Here is a 17,928-nt window from a genome sequence, read left to right as displayed (position 1 = left end):
CTGAACAATTTGGTCCCCCAGGCCTCTTGCATCATAGCCAGTTGTACCATCGTTCATTTACACAGATTCTGCATGGCTTCATTAAATTTTACATACACAAAATATAAAGAGCATTACATGAAAAAATTAGATTAATATGTGCTACTGTAGCTACTGTAAGTCTGTTGTGGGATCATTCAATGGTAGCTATCAGATATTTTGTTTTAGTGGGATTTTTTGGGGGGATTTTAGAGAAAGAAAAAGCACTTTGTGTGTTTAAAAATGGCTTAGAACCAGCTCAAAGTGAATCAAGTGACAGCCTTTACACATTGACTTAAATGATTCAGAAATGAGAAAAACAAGCAATATATATATATATATATATATATATATATATATATATATATATATATATATATATATATATATATATATATATATATAGGCAATATATTACTACAATAATAAAAGTCACTTTTTCTAACTTTCTAACATCAAAATTGAGTTTGAGAAAATATCAAGATCCAATATATATCAAGAATTTAATTTAAAAGCATATATAACTTCCTAAAGATTCCTGAAAGACCACAGTGACAGACGAGTCTTCGCATTGATCCCATGGGCCAGCTTGAACACCCGCCGGTGACCTACTCATACCCGCAGCTTCTCCACGATGGACGTCCAGTGTTCTCCAGCCTCCAGCACCTAGACTACAGCTCTGCACAGCAGGTTTGGCTAGAGGAGAAATGGTTGTGCCTAGTTTCATCAATTTGTGAAGTCCTCTCTACTGGCTTGCTTGGTTTGAGACCAATGCTGCGCATCAATAGATTTGCTCTTCAGTGTTTAGACTTTCAGCACTGAAACTAAACTAAACTAGAACTAAACTAAACTGAACCTCAACTCTGCAAACTGGACTGACAGAGTTTGATGTACTAGAACGTCTATGTTAAGCTGCTTTGGCACAATCTACATTGTAAAAGCACTAGAGAAATAAACATGAATTGAATAACTGAAGTAACCCATGAATCACAAAATAAGAAAAATTGTTAATTTACAGATATTTTTTGAAAGATTAGTATAAATATAAATAAAAAAAAAAACAATAGGTAAGGCACTCATTAACTGTACAAAAATTAATACACACAAACAAAAACCTGCCACATTTGCAATATAAATAATTATCGATTTTATCTTAATAACCTTTTTATTTAAAACAATAAATCACTAATTTGGCAAACAAATCAGCACCTCCAATGCCTGAACAATCAGACAAATAACAAATCAGCACCTTTTACACTGGTCCACACAATCCCTTCATCTTGTCTCAAAGCAATGGTTTTTACAATTTTAAGTGGATCGAACATAAATAATTAATTTGGCCCTAAAAGACTTAAGAACTGTGTTGTTTCAGCTCATTTTAAATAAGTAGTTTGAACAAGCAGGAAACATATTTTAGTGTATGCCTACAAAATCTGTTAAATGACAAAACAGCATATTCAATACTTAAATGGACTACAGGATTTTATTTTATAAACTAGAAATCTAGCAATGACAGCAGAAGCAAACACATTCCCAGTGCCAATGCTTCAGCTCCTACCTCCTCTCAGTCTCAAGGACCATCATCTAACCCGACGACATTTAGAAATCAATCTCTGGCAAAACATCAACACTACAGCGATATGTGATGCCAGCCTTCCTGAATATGTGATGCCAGCCTTCCAGACTCACTTTGCGTGACAGAAGCTGAGCTCAAATGGTGCTTGCCTGTGCTAAATAAATGAAAAGCAGCAAAAGGAGCCCGAATTGCAGCACTAGGGGAGGCGATATCAATCCAGATGAAAGATCAGAGCCCTCGCTGGGGCGACTCAGGGAAAAACAGGGCAAGAGCTGCCAGATGAAGACAGAGAACAGGACACTTGACAAGACCTCTCTGTGGGAGAGGAGGGATTTAGGACAGGTACGCTGTAAAAAGTGCAATGTTCTCAGTGGGCTAGAGCTACTCTAAATCCATGATCCGCATCCGGAGGGCAGGGAATAGAAACACCGCTGTGTTACTGGAGGATTTGTTGGGGGGGAAGAGCGATGGATTGAAGTTGATGGCAGGAAAAATGTCCCGACAGAGCAGTTTTCCAGAGGTAACAGACAGGTCATGTTCGCAAGTCGTTTTATGGCTGGACTCGAAGCTTAATATGTCAATAATCACTGATGTCCTGTTTAAATGGACGACTGGTAATCTCAGATGGATTCTCGTCCATCTTATATTGAGTGGCAGCTGGATTTCACTCCTGTTCAAGGCCAAAGACTTTATAATCCTTATTGGCAATTAGAAGAAGTCATAAAACACTTCTGTTTTCCATTTCTGACCACATAAGTCCTTGTTCACTAGTTTAGCACATCCCAGTGGGCACCTTGATGTCAAACTGGCATCAAAGAACACTTCAAAAATGCAAATCGATATGATGTCAAAACCTTAATGTCCATTTGACATCCACACATTGATGGCCTTATGACCACCAAATTTAATAAGGGTTCATTCATTTGAAAAATTCAATTACAGATTACGAATTTACACTGGATTTTGTATCCCAATACATAGCTTGATGTCAAAGCAACATCAAATTGAGATCTTATGTTGGTGTCAAAAACAGGTCAAAAATGGGTTACATGGCAGTCCTGTATTTGAATTTTGGTAGTGTTTTTTGATGCCAATGTAAGATGTTAATTTTATGTCATTTTAACATCAAGGTAGTCAATTGATTTCAAATTGATTTGACATGTTTTTTAATGTTGTTTTAACATTAAGGTGCCCACTGGGACATTACACAGTAAATCTGAAGTAATCACTACTGTCACTACTTTCAAATGAATTGAGAGAGTCCACTAGTATTCATATTATTCATATTTTAAAAAGCATGCTAAGACATACCTTTTTAAGCATCTATAACTTTTTTTTCATTTTGAGCATTATAAACATTAGATGATGGATAACAAAGCCCAGAGTGTCTTCTTTCCAAAAACACATGAACTGTGAATCCAAAATCATTCAGCTAATGTAAATGTTTTAGTATGGGAAGATGATTTTTGAGAAAGTGCCTCTGACGGTGAGGGAGAGGACATCGACATAGCCTCAGAAACAGAAAACATTTCACAGAAATCTCATTTTGCATGCTATCTTCATCATATTTGAAATATAAACTCAAAAGACACTTGGCTTTCAAGGCATAGTTTTTCTAGGACATTACATTAATGTTTTCCTGTGTAAGCATATAGAAAACAAATATTGAACACAATACAATATTTTTTTCCTCGTGACTTCATAATGTATAACTTTTTATATTTTTTAACATGTAGCTTCTCCTTTTACCACAGTAAAGCTCAAAGTGTCTTCTTTTCAATGATATATAGTTTGTGTTTGTAGCTTACTGGAGTCAACTGTTACTATTTAAAGTTAGGTAAGTGTAAATCCCCAAAATTGAGTGCTGGCTAACAGGTTTAAGTTGGTGTATGAAGATAATGTTTTGTCAAGTGTGTTTATATTTTCTTGTTTTTAAACTTATTGTAATATATACTTGCTTATATTTGCTTGTACTTATTTTTTGCTCGTACTTTGTACTCTATTTTGTTGATATTTTTTGTATTTGTTTTATGGGTGTGCAGCACTTTAAAGCCTGCTGGAAATTTTAAATTACAATGTTTATTTTCCGAGCTCAAATTGTTATTCTTAAGGTGAATAAGTAAACCATGCACTTTAATGCACTGAAAAAAAAAACTGTTTGTTTTGGTAATTTTTAATGAAAGTCTGACCATTTGCTTCCTCTTTTGGAGTGGCAGTCCTTCTGTTGACATCAACAAGAGAGCTTCCATAGCAACTGCATAATAACACCCTCTCCTAGTTTGCATTTTAGGTAATGATGCACAAAAGAAAGCCCCGCCTCCTACTTAATATTCCATTCCAGTTGAAAGTACATCAACATGATTTAAACAATCTCAGCAACTACACGTGGATTTTAAGTTGCATTTTATGTATGAAAATACCTATTCAAATAACATTATTATAATAATGTATTGATATGATAAAACATATACTTTGTTGCATTAATTTATTAAGTTTTTTTGTTATTGTTAGATAAAAAAACACAACTGAACTATAGTTATTTTAGTTGCCTCCAACAACTAGATCATGCATGTTCATTTTCACATTATATAATGTATTATTGAATATCAGCACATGTCTATATTTAGCACATCAATACTGTAACCTCAACAGGAATCAGAGAACCGTGAACATGCTCAATCAACCACAAAATATCATACAAATGGCTTTTCAGTAAATAAAACATCATTTTGTAAAACCGCTCATTGCTATAAGAGCTGTTGGCAGGATGCGCAATCGTCAAGTTCATTTCCAGGCTAAGTAAGTCAGTACTATGCTGTGCCCGAGGCTTTGCCGTTATTTTGATATGTCCCATAGAGAAAAGCGCTACTTTAAAAACCAGAACTGGAGAGATGTTTACATCTTTATCTCATCATATGAAAGCGCGTATGTGTGCAAGTCTTGAGTTTAGAGCTTTAGGAGGATGTTTACATTTCCTTATCTTACTTGACAGAAGAAGTTTGCCTTTGAGTGTGCATTCTGGATCTATCTAACTGTATATACACTGACATTTATAAAAAATGATTAGCAGAGTGCTTTACTAGAAAACACTAATTCACTTTGTACTTCCAATCTGACTCTGATTAATCTATCTAGCCATCTATCTGTTCAGAAGAGCTAAATTAAATTATGCATAAAAACAACAATAAGATCAGAAATGATATGAAGTTGTTGTACTTAATATTCTCAAACTTTTTACAGTTACTTTCCATTTTGTAATCGCTTGTGAAATTCACTAGGAATTATCTGTCTGTCTATCTATCTATCTGTGTGTGTCTATGAAATGAATATGAAAGTGCTATGCTAAGTGTCAAGTATATTACAGCAAAATTTAACTATATAAACTGAACTATAAAGGTTATAAACGTGTCTATAATATGCTAACACAAATAAAAGCCTACACGTTAAAAAGTCAATGCACAAGAAACAATCCCATTAAACTTAACCTCTCAGCGTCATCTATCACCATCACATTAATCCTCGTAATGAAGTTAATGCAGCCAAAAAGCAAAACAGGACAACATGGAAAAACCCATTCGCGTCAGAGCACCCTCGCACGTGTATATTTTTTTCCATAACAAGTCACAAAAACCATAATCCGGTCATAAACACTCACCTTCGAGAAAGACAGGTAGAGTGTGCCCTCCTACAGCCCTCAGCGCCCGTTCTCCTCTACAGCAGACCCGCTGACTGAACGCAGCGCTCCGACGCGGTGTTTTGAACCAAGCATCTTTCTCGTGCTCACCTCTATCTCTCTCTCTCTTTCTCTCTCTTTCTGTTTTCCTCCGTCTCTCATCCGGGATGCGGCAGTTGCTGTGTGGTACCCGTTAACACCGCCCTCTGCCGGACGCCGCGGTGAACGGTAATCGCGGCATCAGCCAGCGGCTGCTGTCATCACAACAGGAACGACAATGATGTGAACAAAAATGGGCTACAGCTTGAAGCTAAAACGTGTTTTAAATGTGTTTTAAGGCAAAACACTGCAGTTGGTCTTGCTGCAGCCAAAAAAAAGTTGTGTGTGTGTACCTGTGACGGGTGTCTAAACTCAGTCTTAAGGGCTGGTGTCCTGCAGATTTATAAGCTCCAATTTACCTGCAAAAATGCTTCTACAAAGCCTAATAAAAGCTTGATTAGCTGGTTCAGGTGTGTCTGATTGGGGTTGGAACTAAACTTTTCACTTTCCAGGACTGAGTTTGGACACCCCTGGGCTATGAGATGGGCTTTTACATATTGTGCTTTTCTTTCTTTTAAAGATACAAGTTTCTTTCAGATTCTTGCAAGTTTGTAAAAAGGATGAGTAAATAATGGCATAATTTAAATGTTCTATCCCACAAACTATCACAAAAAAGGATATTAAAATACACTTAAGTTCACCTAAAAACTGTAATTTACTCACAATTTACTCAAAGTGGTTTTTAAACCTTCACGAGTGTCTTTCACAAAATAAGATAATTTAAAGAAATCCTAAGAAAGAAAACCTGTAACCATTGACTTGCATAGTAGGAAAAACAAACACAGTGGTTGTCCCAAAGTCAAAGATTACAGGTTTCCAGCTTTCCTCAAAATATCTTCTTTTATGTTTAACAGAAGAGAAGAAACTCAAACAGGTTTGGACCAGGTGAAGGGAGAGTAAATGACCGAAGAATAATTTGTTTGTGGTTTAACTAGAGCAACGATGCCCAAACTAGGACCCGCAGGTCATAGTTGGCCCATGGTAACCTTTGGTTTGGCCCACCCATCCCATCGACGAGAAGGAGAATGATGGGGATGGTTTAGAGATAGTCAATTTAAATCTAATGTAACAATTTGTTTGTTTTATTGTTGAAATCCAACTGGAATTGAATATTTCAATCAAATTGTGTAAATTAATCAGGCAGTATATTGTCATTCGACAATTCAGAGAGTTTGGTGAGCAAATCAAGGCAAAGGCAGATTCTGCTTGACTAGTGTATTCAGCATTGAACTCCACTTTGTTACAATTGTTATAAATTTTCTTTATGGCTTAGTCCCTTTATAAATAAGGGGTCGCCACAGCGGAATGAACCGCCAACTTATCCAGCATATTTTACGCAGCGGATGCCCTTCCAATTGCAACCCATCACTGGAAAACACTCATAGGAAACCCACACCAACACAGGAAGAACATACCAATTCCCAACATACATAAATGTCAACTGGCCCAGCCGGTGTTCAAACCAGCAACCTTCTTGCTGTCAGGCGACAGCGCTACTGCACCACCGTGCAGCCCCCAAATGTGATTGTTTATGATGTTATTGCAATGAGTTAATATATTAAAAGTTATACTACATTAGTTTATATGATTTAAAGTAATGCTTTCAGTTTATTTTAAATTATTAGGAAATTACCTATGGTAACTTTAACGGAATCTCATTTGGTGTTTACCTTTGGCCCACAGCTCTCAGTGATATTTGTTTTTTTGCTCTTCATACAAAAAGTTTGGGCACCCCTGCTTTAGAGTTACACAAAGCTAAAAAGTCAGCATGTTAACAATTCAGTTCAATTAATTTGCTTATAGCAGTGGTTCTCTTCTTTTTTCACCAAGTACCACCTCAGAAAAAATTGTCTCTCCAAGTACCACCATAATGACTGGTATTGAAATAGATAGTAGGCCCAATTAAGCAGCGACAGCTTACTACAAAACTACAGATGAAAACTTATTGTTATGAATATTTATTATTGTCAGACACTTTAAACATAATAAATAATTTCAACATTAACACACAGGTAAAAAAAAAAAAGATAAATAAAATGACAATGTTTAAATTAAAATGTGATTTTAAAAGTTAATTAAAAATGGCACTGTTCTTAAAAAGTTCAAAGAAAACTACTGCACTTAAATATAAAGTATTATCATAAATAATAATATATGGCCATCCTAGATGGGCCCCACGCGGGACATCCCAGGTGGGGCCCACGCAGGCCAGCCCAGGTGGACCCCACGCAGACGAGCCCAAGTATAAGGTTCTGTGGGTTTTTACTAGTTATATGTTGCCTACTATTGGTGGCTTGTTAAAGCCAATAAATCCTATAAATAAAATAGACAATAACATATGTCTAAAAACATTCAAATGTACTGGTTTCAGTGGTTAAAATTTGATGTTTTATAAAGTTTTTAATATTATTTGTAGTTAAAAATGCTGTGATTCTTTCTGCTATTTTTTCATTCTGGTCTGCTGTTTTATTAATGCTTCCACTATGCAAAAATAGTCCATTACAAAGTGCATCTGACCTTTTTTAATGACAGATATAATAATATCACAGTATGAACACTAGGAACCTTTAATTCCATTTTGATAACTGATGCAAAACAACAGAAGACGTAAATTTTGACTCATTGTCTCATAATTACGCATGTTTTTTCATATTGGTTGGAAATGGGCTCCCAGGTGGGAGGTGGGAGGAATATATATATATATTGCTACGCATCGATGAATTTGCTCTTCAGTGTTTGAACTCTCAGTAATGATTTTAAATCACACTGAACTGAGCTGAACTGAACTGAACTTAAACACTAAAAACTGAACTACACTGTTTCAGTTACTATGACCATTTATGTGAAGCTACTTTGACACATTCTACATTGTAAAAGCGCTATACAAATAAAGCTGAATTGAGTTGAATATATTAGCCCTACGCTAATATATATATATATATATATATATATAAGCTAATATATATATATATATATATATATATATATATATATATATATATATATATATATATATATATATATATATATATATATATATATATATATATATATATATATATATATATTAGCGTGTATGCCCACAATGTATCCCCACATGGGCATTCAAAGATGGGTCCACACATGGGCCAGCGTAACAGCCTTTTATGCGGAGGTGTCGGCACATAGTGAGTTTTGCAAGTTGACAAAACAAAGTTTAAATAATATGATGGTGATCTTATTTACACTAAGCATGCCTCCTGATAGATTTTATTTGCTTGAAGCTAATAAGAGGGATGATGAGTCAGGGAGGACAGACTTAATAAACCTAATTCTCGGCCATGAGTCTGGTCTATGACAACACACAACAGATAATTCTATGAGACATGTTTTTTTGTATTCTATAGAATTGCATATAGTATTGACATAATTATAGGCAGCGGTTAACTTAACCAATAAGCAAGGTAAGCAGCTGTTTAGGGCCCCGGTGAATTAGGGGCTTCCAACCAAACCCAAGAAGCCCTTTTACATAGCGCTTTTATAAATTTTCTATTGTATGTTGAAAAATCTGTCTATAACTGTTAAGATCTTAATGCTATTACTTTTTTTTTTTAACCAGAGACCCCTATGAATAATGGAATGTTCCTTCCATACTAATATAGTACACTCTCAGAAATAAAGGAATGCAAGCTGTCACTGGGGTGGTAGCTTTTAAAAAGGTACCCATTTGTACCTACAATGTCTATATTAATACCTCAAGGGTACATATTAGTACCTAAAAAGTATAAATATGTTCCTCTTAAAATGTTTAGGTTCTAATACTTTTGAGTATACCAATTTGGACCCTTTAAGTACAAATGCATCCTGAATCCAAAAAGGTAACAAGAATAACAGTAACAGATTTGACCATTTCAATTAAATTGGTTAATTGCAAGCTAATATGTTTAGTCACTAAATATGTTGCACATTTTAAAAGGAAATACATGTAAATGTTATTCTGTAAATATTAATTATATTAAGTTAAATTACATCATTTTATACTCTTTAAAATGACAACATAGTTGACAATAAATGAAATCGAGAATCAGTTCATGAATTTGCCTGCAGTAATTTTATGTAAAGAATTGTAATGTTGTGTACTGTATAATTTTATAATATTTCCATTTCGTCAATTTTAAGCCTCCTGTGAACAGGTGTTGAGAATTAGCAAGTTTGCTAAAACACTTAAACAAATGCATTTGGTTGTCCAGTGTAATTGTGATGTACATGTCAAATAAATAAATAAATAAATAAATAAATAAATAAATAAATAAATAAATAAAATGGTCAAAAATAAAATGGTCTAGGAGAGGGAGAGGAACTTACTTGTGTTTTAAGCTATTATATCTTGCTTGAGAGACAATGCAGCTTCCTGGAAGTGATGTCACTGGAATGTACCATTATTTCACAGGTAACACCATTTGCAAAATCAGGGGAAATTGATCAAATTATTTGTATTGTTTAACGGAATATAAACATACTTAAGCCAAAATCATTTCTTAACATTATTAATTAAAACAATATGCTTTTTTTTTGTTCAGTTTGCAAACAGAAAGGCTGGCCAAAAACCTACTTTTATCATCATTAATACAACTTTAATGATTCAAAATAACAAATGGTTTGAATTTGATTTAATATTGATGAGAGAATGAAGAGTATTGTTGTGTTTTAATACACATTTATTTGTTGTTATAGCAATTCTAGTTCTTAAAGGCGCTGATTTAGTGGAATGACCCACACACAAATTCCAAAATGTATTTTATTTACAACATCAAGTTGAAACAGACAGTAGGCAGACAGTCACAGTGCAGACAAACCTTAAACCAGTCCAGATGCTTTATGTAACTAATGTTACTGAATGCGTCAGATTTGAAATGGTCCAATAACACACAGAACGACAGAAACACCTTTTGAATAAAACACAGTGAAGGATTGTTCAGACAGTTTCACAATATGTGGACAGTCTTGGCATGTTTCACCTTTTGGTTGTCGATTAATGATTATATAACATCAATCATTCACAAATATGAGCCTATTCAAGCAGCTCATCTAACAATTGTACCTGAAAAGTGGAAACAAAACATTTCCAGCGCTCTCTGCTGGCTGGTAACAGTATAGCTCATGAACTTCGCGTGGTGTAAATGAATGAAGCTTGATGTATATTTTCAAAGTTTTAGACCGTGATCTTTTTCCTTAAGACAATCATTATGGTTTGATACTGAGATTTCAGCTCATGGTCATTACTGTGCAGACTCATATGACCTAACCGATGCAAGAAAATGGACATTTTGACTACACTTTTTTTCAGTATATAAGAAAGTGGAGACACACAGTTCATCTGTAATGCTGTAATTATGCCATTCCATCTAGTAAGGCGTTCTTGTACAGTTTGTATTTAAAACAAACTTGTAAACTGTAAATTTTCTGACCTCAAACCACTTGATCAATCTACCTCCTGACAGCCATAGATTCAAGTTGATAGTGTTGTGTAGTCACAAAAATACGAAAGTCCAAGTCCAAAGATAAGCATATGTGACCCTGGACCACAACATCAGTCATTAGGGTCTAGTTTTAGAAGTGAAGAAATTCATACATAATCTGAAAGCTGAAATTAGCTTTTTATTGATGTATGGATTGTTTTTATAGGAAAATGTTTGGCTGAGTTTCAAATATTTGAAAAATCGCCTGTAATGTTTTGCAAATTAAGTTCTTAGCAATGCTTTTTACTAATCAAAATTAAGTTTTGATAGATTTATTTATTATATTAGGACATTTACAAACTGTCTGTATGGACTTACAAAACACTGAACAAAAACAACTCAGATGATTCTTTGGATTTACGTTTTTTTTTTTTTAGTTAAATGGTTGTAAACAATTTATTTGGGCTGAATTTAAATAAACAAATTGTTTGCAACAATTTTGCAGACATATTTTTTTTCAATGTATGATGACAACTTTTTGGCATGAAATTAAATATTAATAATAATAATAATTTATACAATTTTTGTTGGGTATTCCTACAAATATACCACTGCTACTTGAGAGGTGGTCCAGGATCACATGTGATTTATATATATATTGAACACCTGAGAATTCTCAGTTTATTTACTATGCAGCTATGTGTTTGAGTAAAACATTTTGTTTTATTTCTTAAACTACCGATGACATTCCTTTGATATGTTCAAATTAAAATGTAATTTAGAGTATATATTTTACATGTAATATTTCTAGACATCTTTATAATAACTTTCAGGCACCTCTATTATGTCCCCGTTTAACTACAGAAACATTAAGAAATTAGTATTTGTTGAAAAAAAAACTGGTTTTCAGCCAAAACATTTGTCATTCTTACATTTTCAAAAAAAAAAAAAGACCATATCTTGGACATTGGGGCGACCATTAATAACATTTTACTCAAACTCTATTAAACCATTAAATCCAGAAAAACTTACAAATTTAAGCGCTCTATGAATTTTTTTTGTAATTCTTGATTGCAACGGCAAAGAGAAAACATTCACTAAACAACAGATTCATTAACATATTCACATATATGAAAATAATACATTTTAATCTACTAAAATGTATCTAACCAAAAAATAAACAAGGCCTCTGCACAAACATTATTGCTTTTTTCTGCATAATAAAGAGCATCATTTGCTATTTACAAATCATTTACTTCATGGAATAAACGAAGAACGATAGAATATTCATTGACTGATTGTACATCTTCATCAGGACCGTCAGCATATCTACAAATAAAAATATATATGAAGACGTTTTTCTAGAACTAATAAATATATGTTATAAATGTATATAAATTCATAACACATTCTAGAATAAATGATCCTGAGGTCAGATTGTTGTTTTTGTAGGGTTTTTGTAGAAATGTCATGCTCCTGAGAAAACAATGGAACAGATGCTTACTTATTACTATTACTACTATTATTATTATTATTTAACATGGCCAAGATTATACTCGCAAAAGTTCCTCTAGTTTAATATTCTAATGAAAGCATCAATTATAACCATATAAACTTAAAGACCATTGACAAAAATACATAAAGAACAACAATATTATAAACTACTAATTATATCTTTGACAATTTTTAGGTGGAGGGACCTAATGAATGTGGCAAAGGTGATTATTGTTAAATCTTGTATGTTTAGGTTTACACTCCCAGTAAAAAGTTTGGAATAGTTATGCATTTTTAAAAAATGTTTTTAGAAGGACACTCATAATTAAGGATGCATTGTGTTTGCTAATAAAAATAAAGTAAAATACAGTAATATTGTAAAATGTAATTATAATTATAAAAATTTATAATTTTAAAAATAACTAATTTAGTATATAATTACAATATGATTAAAAGCAGATTTTTCAGAAGTCATTATTGAGTCTGGTCATTCAGAAATCACTCCAATATGCTGTTTGTGGTGCTTGAAAAGTTCTGGGGTCAGTAATAAAAGAATATATTATTTAAGTAATACTTTTATTCAGCCAGGATGAATGAGATTGCTAAAAGCAATTAATAATGTTACAAAAAGCAGTATCTTTCTAATAAATGCCATTCTTTGAATTTTATACAGTATTAATGAAAGGATTTTGAAAATAAAATGTCAACAGTTTCCAATAAATGTCAAGCAGTAACATGTTATCCTATTAATAACTGAGTTCCACAAATAACTGATAATACTGTAACTGAATACTAAATCAGCACATTAGAAGGATTCAGAAAGACTTCTGACAATTCAGACTTTCCATCACGAAATACAGTATATCTAAAACTTAATAAATACTTATTTTTAAAAGCAATAATATTTTACCATTTTACAGTTTTTACTGTATTTTAATTAAAAACTACTTCTGTATAATAATAATTATTCCAAACTTCTTATTATCACTCATTTGTCATTTGTAAAATATTTAGACTGACAAAAGCACAATGTGAAAAATGTCTTAAAGGTATAGTTCACCCAAAAAATGTATTAGCTCACTATTTACTCACCCTCAAATTGTTCCAAGCCTTTATGAGTTTCCTTTTTCTGTTTTACACAAAAGATGATATTTTATAGAATGGTCAAACTGGTAACCATTGACTTCCATAGTAGGAAAAACAAGAATTATATAAGTCAATGGTTACCATTTTTCAAAACGGCTTCTTGTTCAGGCAGCATGGTGGCTCAGCGGTTAGCACTGTCACCTCACATCAAGAAGGTCACTGATTTGAGTCCCAGCTGGGCCAGTTAGCATTTCTGTGTGAAGTTTGCATGTTCTCCCTATGCGTGTTCATGTGGGTTTTGTCTGGGTGCTCCGGTTTCTCCCACAGCCCAAAGACATGTGGTGTAGGTGAATTAGGTGAACTAAATTGGCTGTAGTGTCGGAGTGTGTGTGAATGTGAGAGTGTATAGGTGTATGCAGCTTGAAAGGCATCTGCTGCGTAAAACTTTTGCTGTAATGGTTAGCGTTTTCATTCCACTGTGGCAACCCCTGATAAATAAGGGAGTAAGCTGAAGGAAAATGAATGAATAAAAAAATGACAGTTGTCATTGTTCATCTTGTTCAACAGATGAAAGGATTTCAAACAGGTTTGTGACAAACGAAGGTTGAGAATTGTCAGTTTTGGGTGAACTATCGATTTAAATGAGCCAAATATACTGTTAGATATCAAACTGTCTTCAAAAAAATCTTGTGTAAGCAACATTAAGACACCATTGAAAAAGCAGACTCCATCTGCACAGAAGACACAGCAGCCAGCACTGTGATGGATAGCAAGCAGCTAACACAAGCAACTGATCAACCACACCACTAGGTGGCAGTACTAACCTGGCTGGACCAGCAAAAAACCTACAGTTTCTGCATCAGGGCAGTTCAAACCAGCATAAATGTGACCTCAGATGCTATAGATTCAGCAGAAAAGCCAAGCGTGGTTTGATCTTTCATGTTCCGATACGTAAAACCATACATTTTTCATCATAAAACAACTCTTATTTACAAAACCAGTTAAAAAAATGGCAGGCTGTATTTGTAAAATGCAATAAAGTCAAGGGTCAGTGTTTTGTTAATTCTCTTTAGGTCTTATTTAATTGACAAAAAAAAAAAAAAAAAGATTTCCAGTGTTTGAATTGACAGTTATGCTGTATTTTAGGAATATAAACAAAACTTGATTTTGATGGCTGCAACACACTACAAGGTTTGAAGAATATTCTAATGAAACTCAAATTAAATGTTGCTGTTTACTATTACTATTTACTATATTACATAAGGTCAGATAAGTGATTTGTATGAATTTATATGATTTGATTCATATGAGAAAGTAAAAAATTAAAAAGAAGGCATGCTCCCAAACCCAAACTCTAAAGCTGTCCCTCATTGGGGATAAGCAAATAGTACTCGGATGTATGAATAATAACATACAAATGAATGCAAATAAGCCTCTTAATCATAAAGTTAAGAATTTTCATAAGATTGCTTTGGATGATATATGAGGTTTCATGTTTGGTTATAAAATGTGAATCTCAGTCTTCATGGCTAATCATATTGTGCTAAAATCCATGAGAGAATTGTCAAAAACATTGAGAATATTTCTCCTTTCAAATTGGATTGTTCACAAACTGCCAGATAGATATTAATATCGTGAAAGAAAAAACAGCTGGCACCATTGAAATCTGACAATTGTTTATACCTACACAATTCAATTCATTTGCTGGGTAAAAAAACTTGTTTTTTCTTTCTACTTTTCCTTAGCCACACCATGTTGGTGTTTCGTAACTTCAAATTTTTTACAAAGCTGGTCGTTAGCCCAATGCTCAACCTCCGAGGACCAGGACATACACACATACACCAACACGGTACAGCTTAGGCCCAATTTCAATTAATTTTTTGTAGCCCTACCCCTTCCCCTTGGACATTGAAACAGAGTGTTAAGGGGAAGGGTTTTAAAATTTACCTCTAAAAAATAGGACACCACTACAGTACCAGCACATATCATCATATGTCATTGCGATTACTTGCTTTATATGAGACTGACGATCGCGACTTCTGTGGTTATTCCAGTTGTGTTATTTTTTGGTATTTATCTTTAGGAAATTACTGATGGCATATTTCATGTTATCACATTGATATAATGAGGCAATTAGATCGTAACTGTACTGTGCATTTACACAGTGGCCATATTCATCTATGTAAACCCACAAAAACAACATTAACATTATAGCAGACACTGTAAAAAAGCTCTTTCACAGCCACTAGACTTTTCTGACAGGATATTCAAGTGTCACCGAGTGTCAGAATGTTGTGGGACTGCTAAACAGGAGTTATCATTAGGGATTATAGATAGCCAAATTCATATGATGGTAAAACAAGATGATGGTAAAACACGAACGCGGTTATGAAAATATTAAAACATATGCTTGTTTGTTGTAAAAATTTGTAATAATGAAAAAAAAATGCTAATTTGTGCATCTCTTTTTTTTTTTACCTGTGCAGCCATGCTGCCAATGTGGCTGGTGTATTTTGGGAAAAATTTTTGGGAAACAAAATTTTTTTGTTTGGTCATGAAAAATCTCAGTTTCGAGGGGTATCTAGCCCTTCCCCTTAGTCCTACATCTTCAAGCTAACGAGAATTGGGACACCCCTACCCCTAATGTGAACACGCAAACAAGGGATAGGGGTAAGGGAAAGGGCTAAGGGGTAGAATGGGGATTGGGCCTAAATATCAACGTCACTATAAACGGCCTTGGGAGTAGGTAAGTAAGTAAGTGCTTTACCTTAGAAAATAATGGTTAAAGACAATTAACAAAACACATATTCCTGATTTACTTGCATTTTACAAAAACGTCCCAGCATTTTCACAACTGAGGTTGTACTTTTGATCGCAATACAAGGACAAAAGGCACAAGTTCAAAATACTGCAGCTCACATTTGTTTCTGTTTTTGTTTGTTTGTTTGTTTGTTTGTTTGTTTGTTTGTTTGTTTGTTTGTTTGTTTGTTTGTTTACTCAACAAAAGGTCCTGTGCCTGTTTTGGTTTTCTTCAAGATCTCTGAAGTAGAAAAAAAACAAAGCCCTGGAGTTGTATGAATGTTCAAATACTTCCATCTATGTAGTGCGCACTGAACCCTCCGACTCCTTCACATGAAAGTGACATTGGTTAAATCAGTCATCGAGCTCTACCAGATTAGACTCCAGCGACCCGTGTTCCTCACTACCTCCTGGCGGAGTGCTTTCTGTAAAGTCTGAGTATACAACATAACACTGTTGCTCATTTAGATATCTCCATCGTCATCTACCTGTGACCCGTGGCCATTACAGAGGAAAGCCTCTTTCTCTGGGGTCACGCTGTCTCGGTTGAGACCGCAGGCGGGTTTGTACACACTCAACTCTTCGTCCATACTGGAATGAGCCAGAGCGGCTTCGGTGCTGTGCCAGATCCCATAGCCAAAGTAGATTACGAGTCCTGGAGAAAACAGAGGGATAATGGAGGAAATTATGGAGTGTGTACGTGCCAACTGCTTTTCTGGAGGCCCTTCAAAAATGACCGCAATACTATGGCCCTGTTTACACCTGGTATTAAGATGGATTTTGATGCATTGGATCACAAGTAAACAAGGAAAACGCAAACTGCTTTCGCTTACATGTGTCTGTTTTTTTACACTTCGACCACTTTTCTAAATAGGTGGGATTGTGGGCGGGTGTATGTACTAAGGAACAAAACTACTATTAAGGAAATAAGGAACAAATCCTCAGTGTTGGATTTCTTTCTGTTCAATCTGAACAGGCTGAAGTGCTTTGTCACAATCTGCTTCAGAACTGAAGAGCTCCTGGTGATAAAAAAGTACAAAATAAAAAGAATGATGAAATTAAACTAAAATAATTATAAATAAATAACTAAAAATAATTTGGAAAAACATTATTTTCAAAGTTTGAGCTCAACCTGTGTGACAGGGCCTGTGGTGTGAACGGTGTGAATACGCAATGTGTTTGCCATAAACATGCAGAATTTGCCTCATTCTCATCTTCCGTCCACACTGTATATACCAATAGTTTCAGAAAACCTTCACAGTTTTCCAGTCACCTGACACTCTGTTTTCGTGTGAAAAAACAGCAAAACCACATTGAAAAAAGTGTGGCTTTGAAAATATCTGTGTTCATGTGCAGGGCCTTATATTTTTATTGTTTTTCTATGTTTTTCTGTCTTTTTCAGAGTCTAGCACATGAGCTTTGACTTTTTAGATGCATAAAATACTTTCAATGTTAAATACATAAATAGATAAAAGACTTTCAATGTTTACACCCAGTAGAGCTTATTAATGTCAGTTCCAGAGTAGTGTACCAATCAGAATTCAGATGCTGGATTGAGAGCTTCCGTTAACAGTTGCAAGTTGGTATTACAATGGCAACATGGCGGAACCATTTCTGATCACTGCATCTCACATTTTCAGATGCAAAGACGCAAGAATGGCAACTAAGTTGTTTGTACTGCAGCGCTGATGACTTGCACATCCGGACTGACGTATTCGTTGTCAGACGGGGTGCATAGAATCAAC

The 17,928-nt window shown here is 34.3% G+C and overlaps 2 protein-coding genes across 10 annotated transcripts in view; both read right to left on the bottom strand.

Moving 5' to 3' along the window:
- Positions 1 to 9,764, bottom strand: part of mtus2a (microtubule associated tumor suppressor candidate 2a) — a 128,117-nt gene extending 118,353 nt beyond the window's left edge. For 2 of the 4 annotated variants that reach the window (XM_087270575.1, XM_087270577.1), the window contains exons 1-2: positions 9,711 to 9,764; positions 5,250 to 5,521 (exon numbers count right to left, since the gene is read on the bottom strand). The gene's annotated coding sequence lies outside the window, so the exon portion shown is untranslated. The remainder of the gene's footprint in view (positions 1 to 5,249; positions 5,522 to 9,710) is intronic. The other 2 variants (XM_087270576.1, XM_087270578.1) reach the window with 1 other exon arrangement.
- Positions 9,765 to 10,129: 365 nt separating this feature from the next.
- The window catches only part of slc7a1a (solute carrier family 7 member 1a), a 48,257-nt gene continuing 40,458 nt past the window's right edge, over positions 10,130 to 17,928 (bottom strand). For all 6 annotated transcript variants that reach the window (XM_087270614.1, XM_087270617.1, XM_087270618.1 and 3 more), the window contains exon 12: positions 10,130 to 16,838. In XM_087270614.1, the coding sequence (XP_087126740.1) occupies positions 16,648 to 16,838 (191 nt within the window). In that variant the 3' untranslated portion in view covers positions 10,130 to 16,647. The remainder of the gene's footprint in view (positions 16,839 to 17,928) is intronic.

Source organism: Danio rerio, chromosome 10, assembly GCF_052040795.2.
Source record: "Danio rerio strain M-AB ecotype USA chromosome 10, GRCz13ab, whole genome shotgun sequence".
Lineage (NCBI taxonomy): Eukaryota > Metazoa > Chordata > Actinopteri > Cypriniformes > Danionidae > Danio > Danio rerio.
Note: the sequence above shows the minus strand (reverse complement) of the source record. Positions and strands in the feature narration are given on the sequence as shown.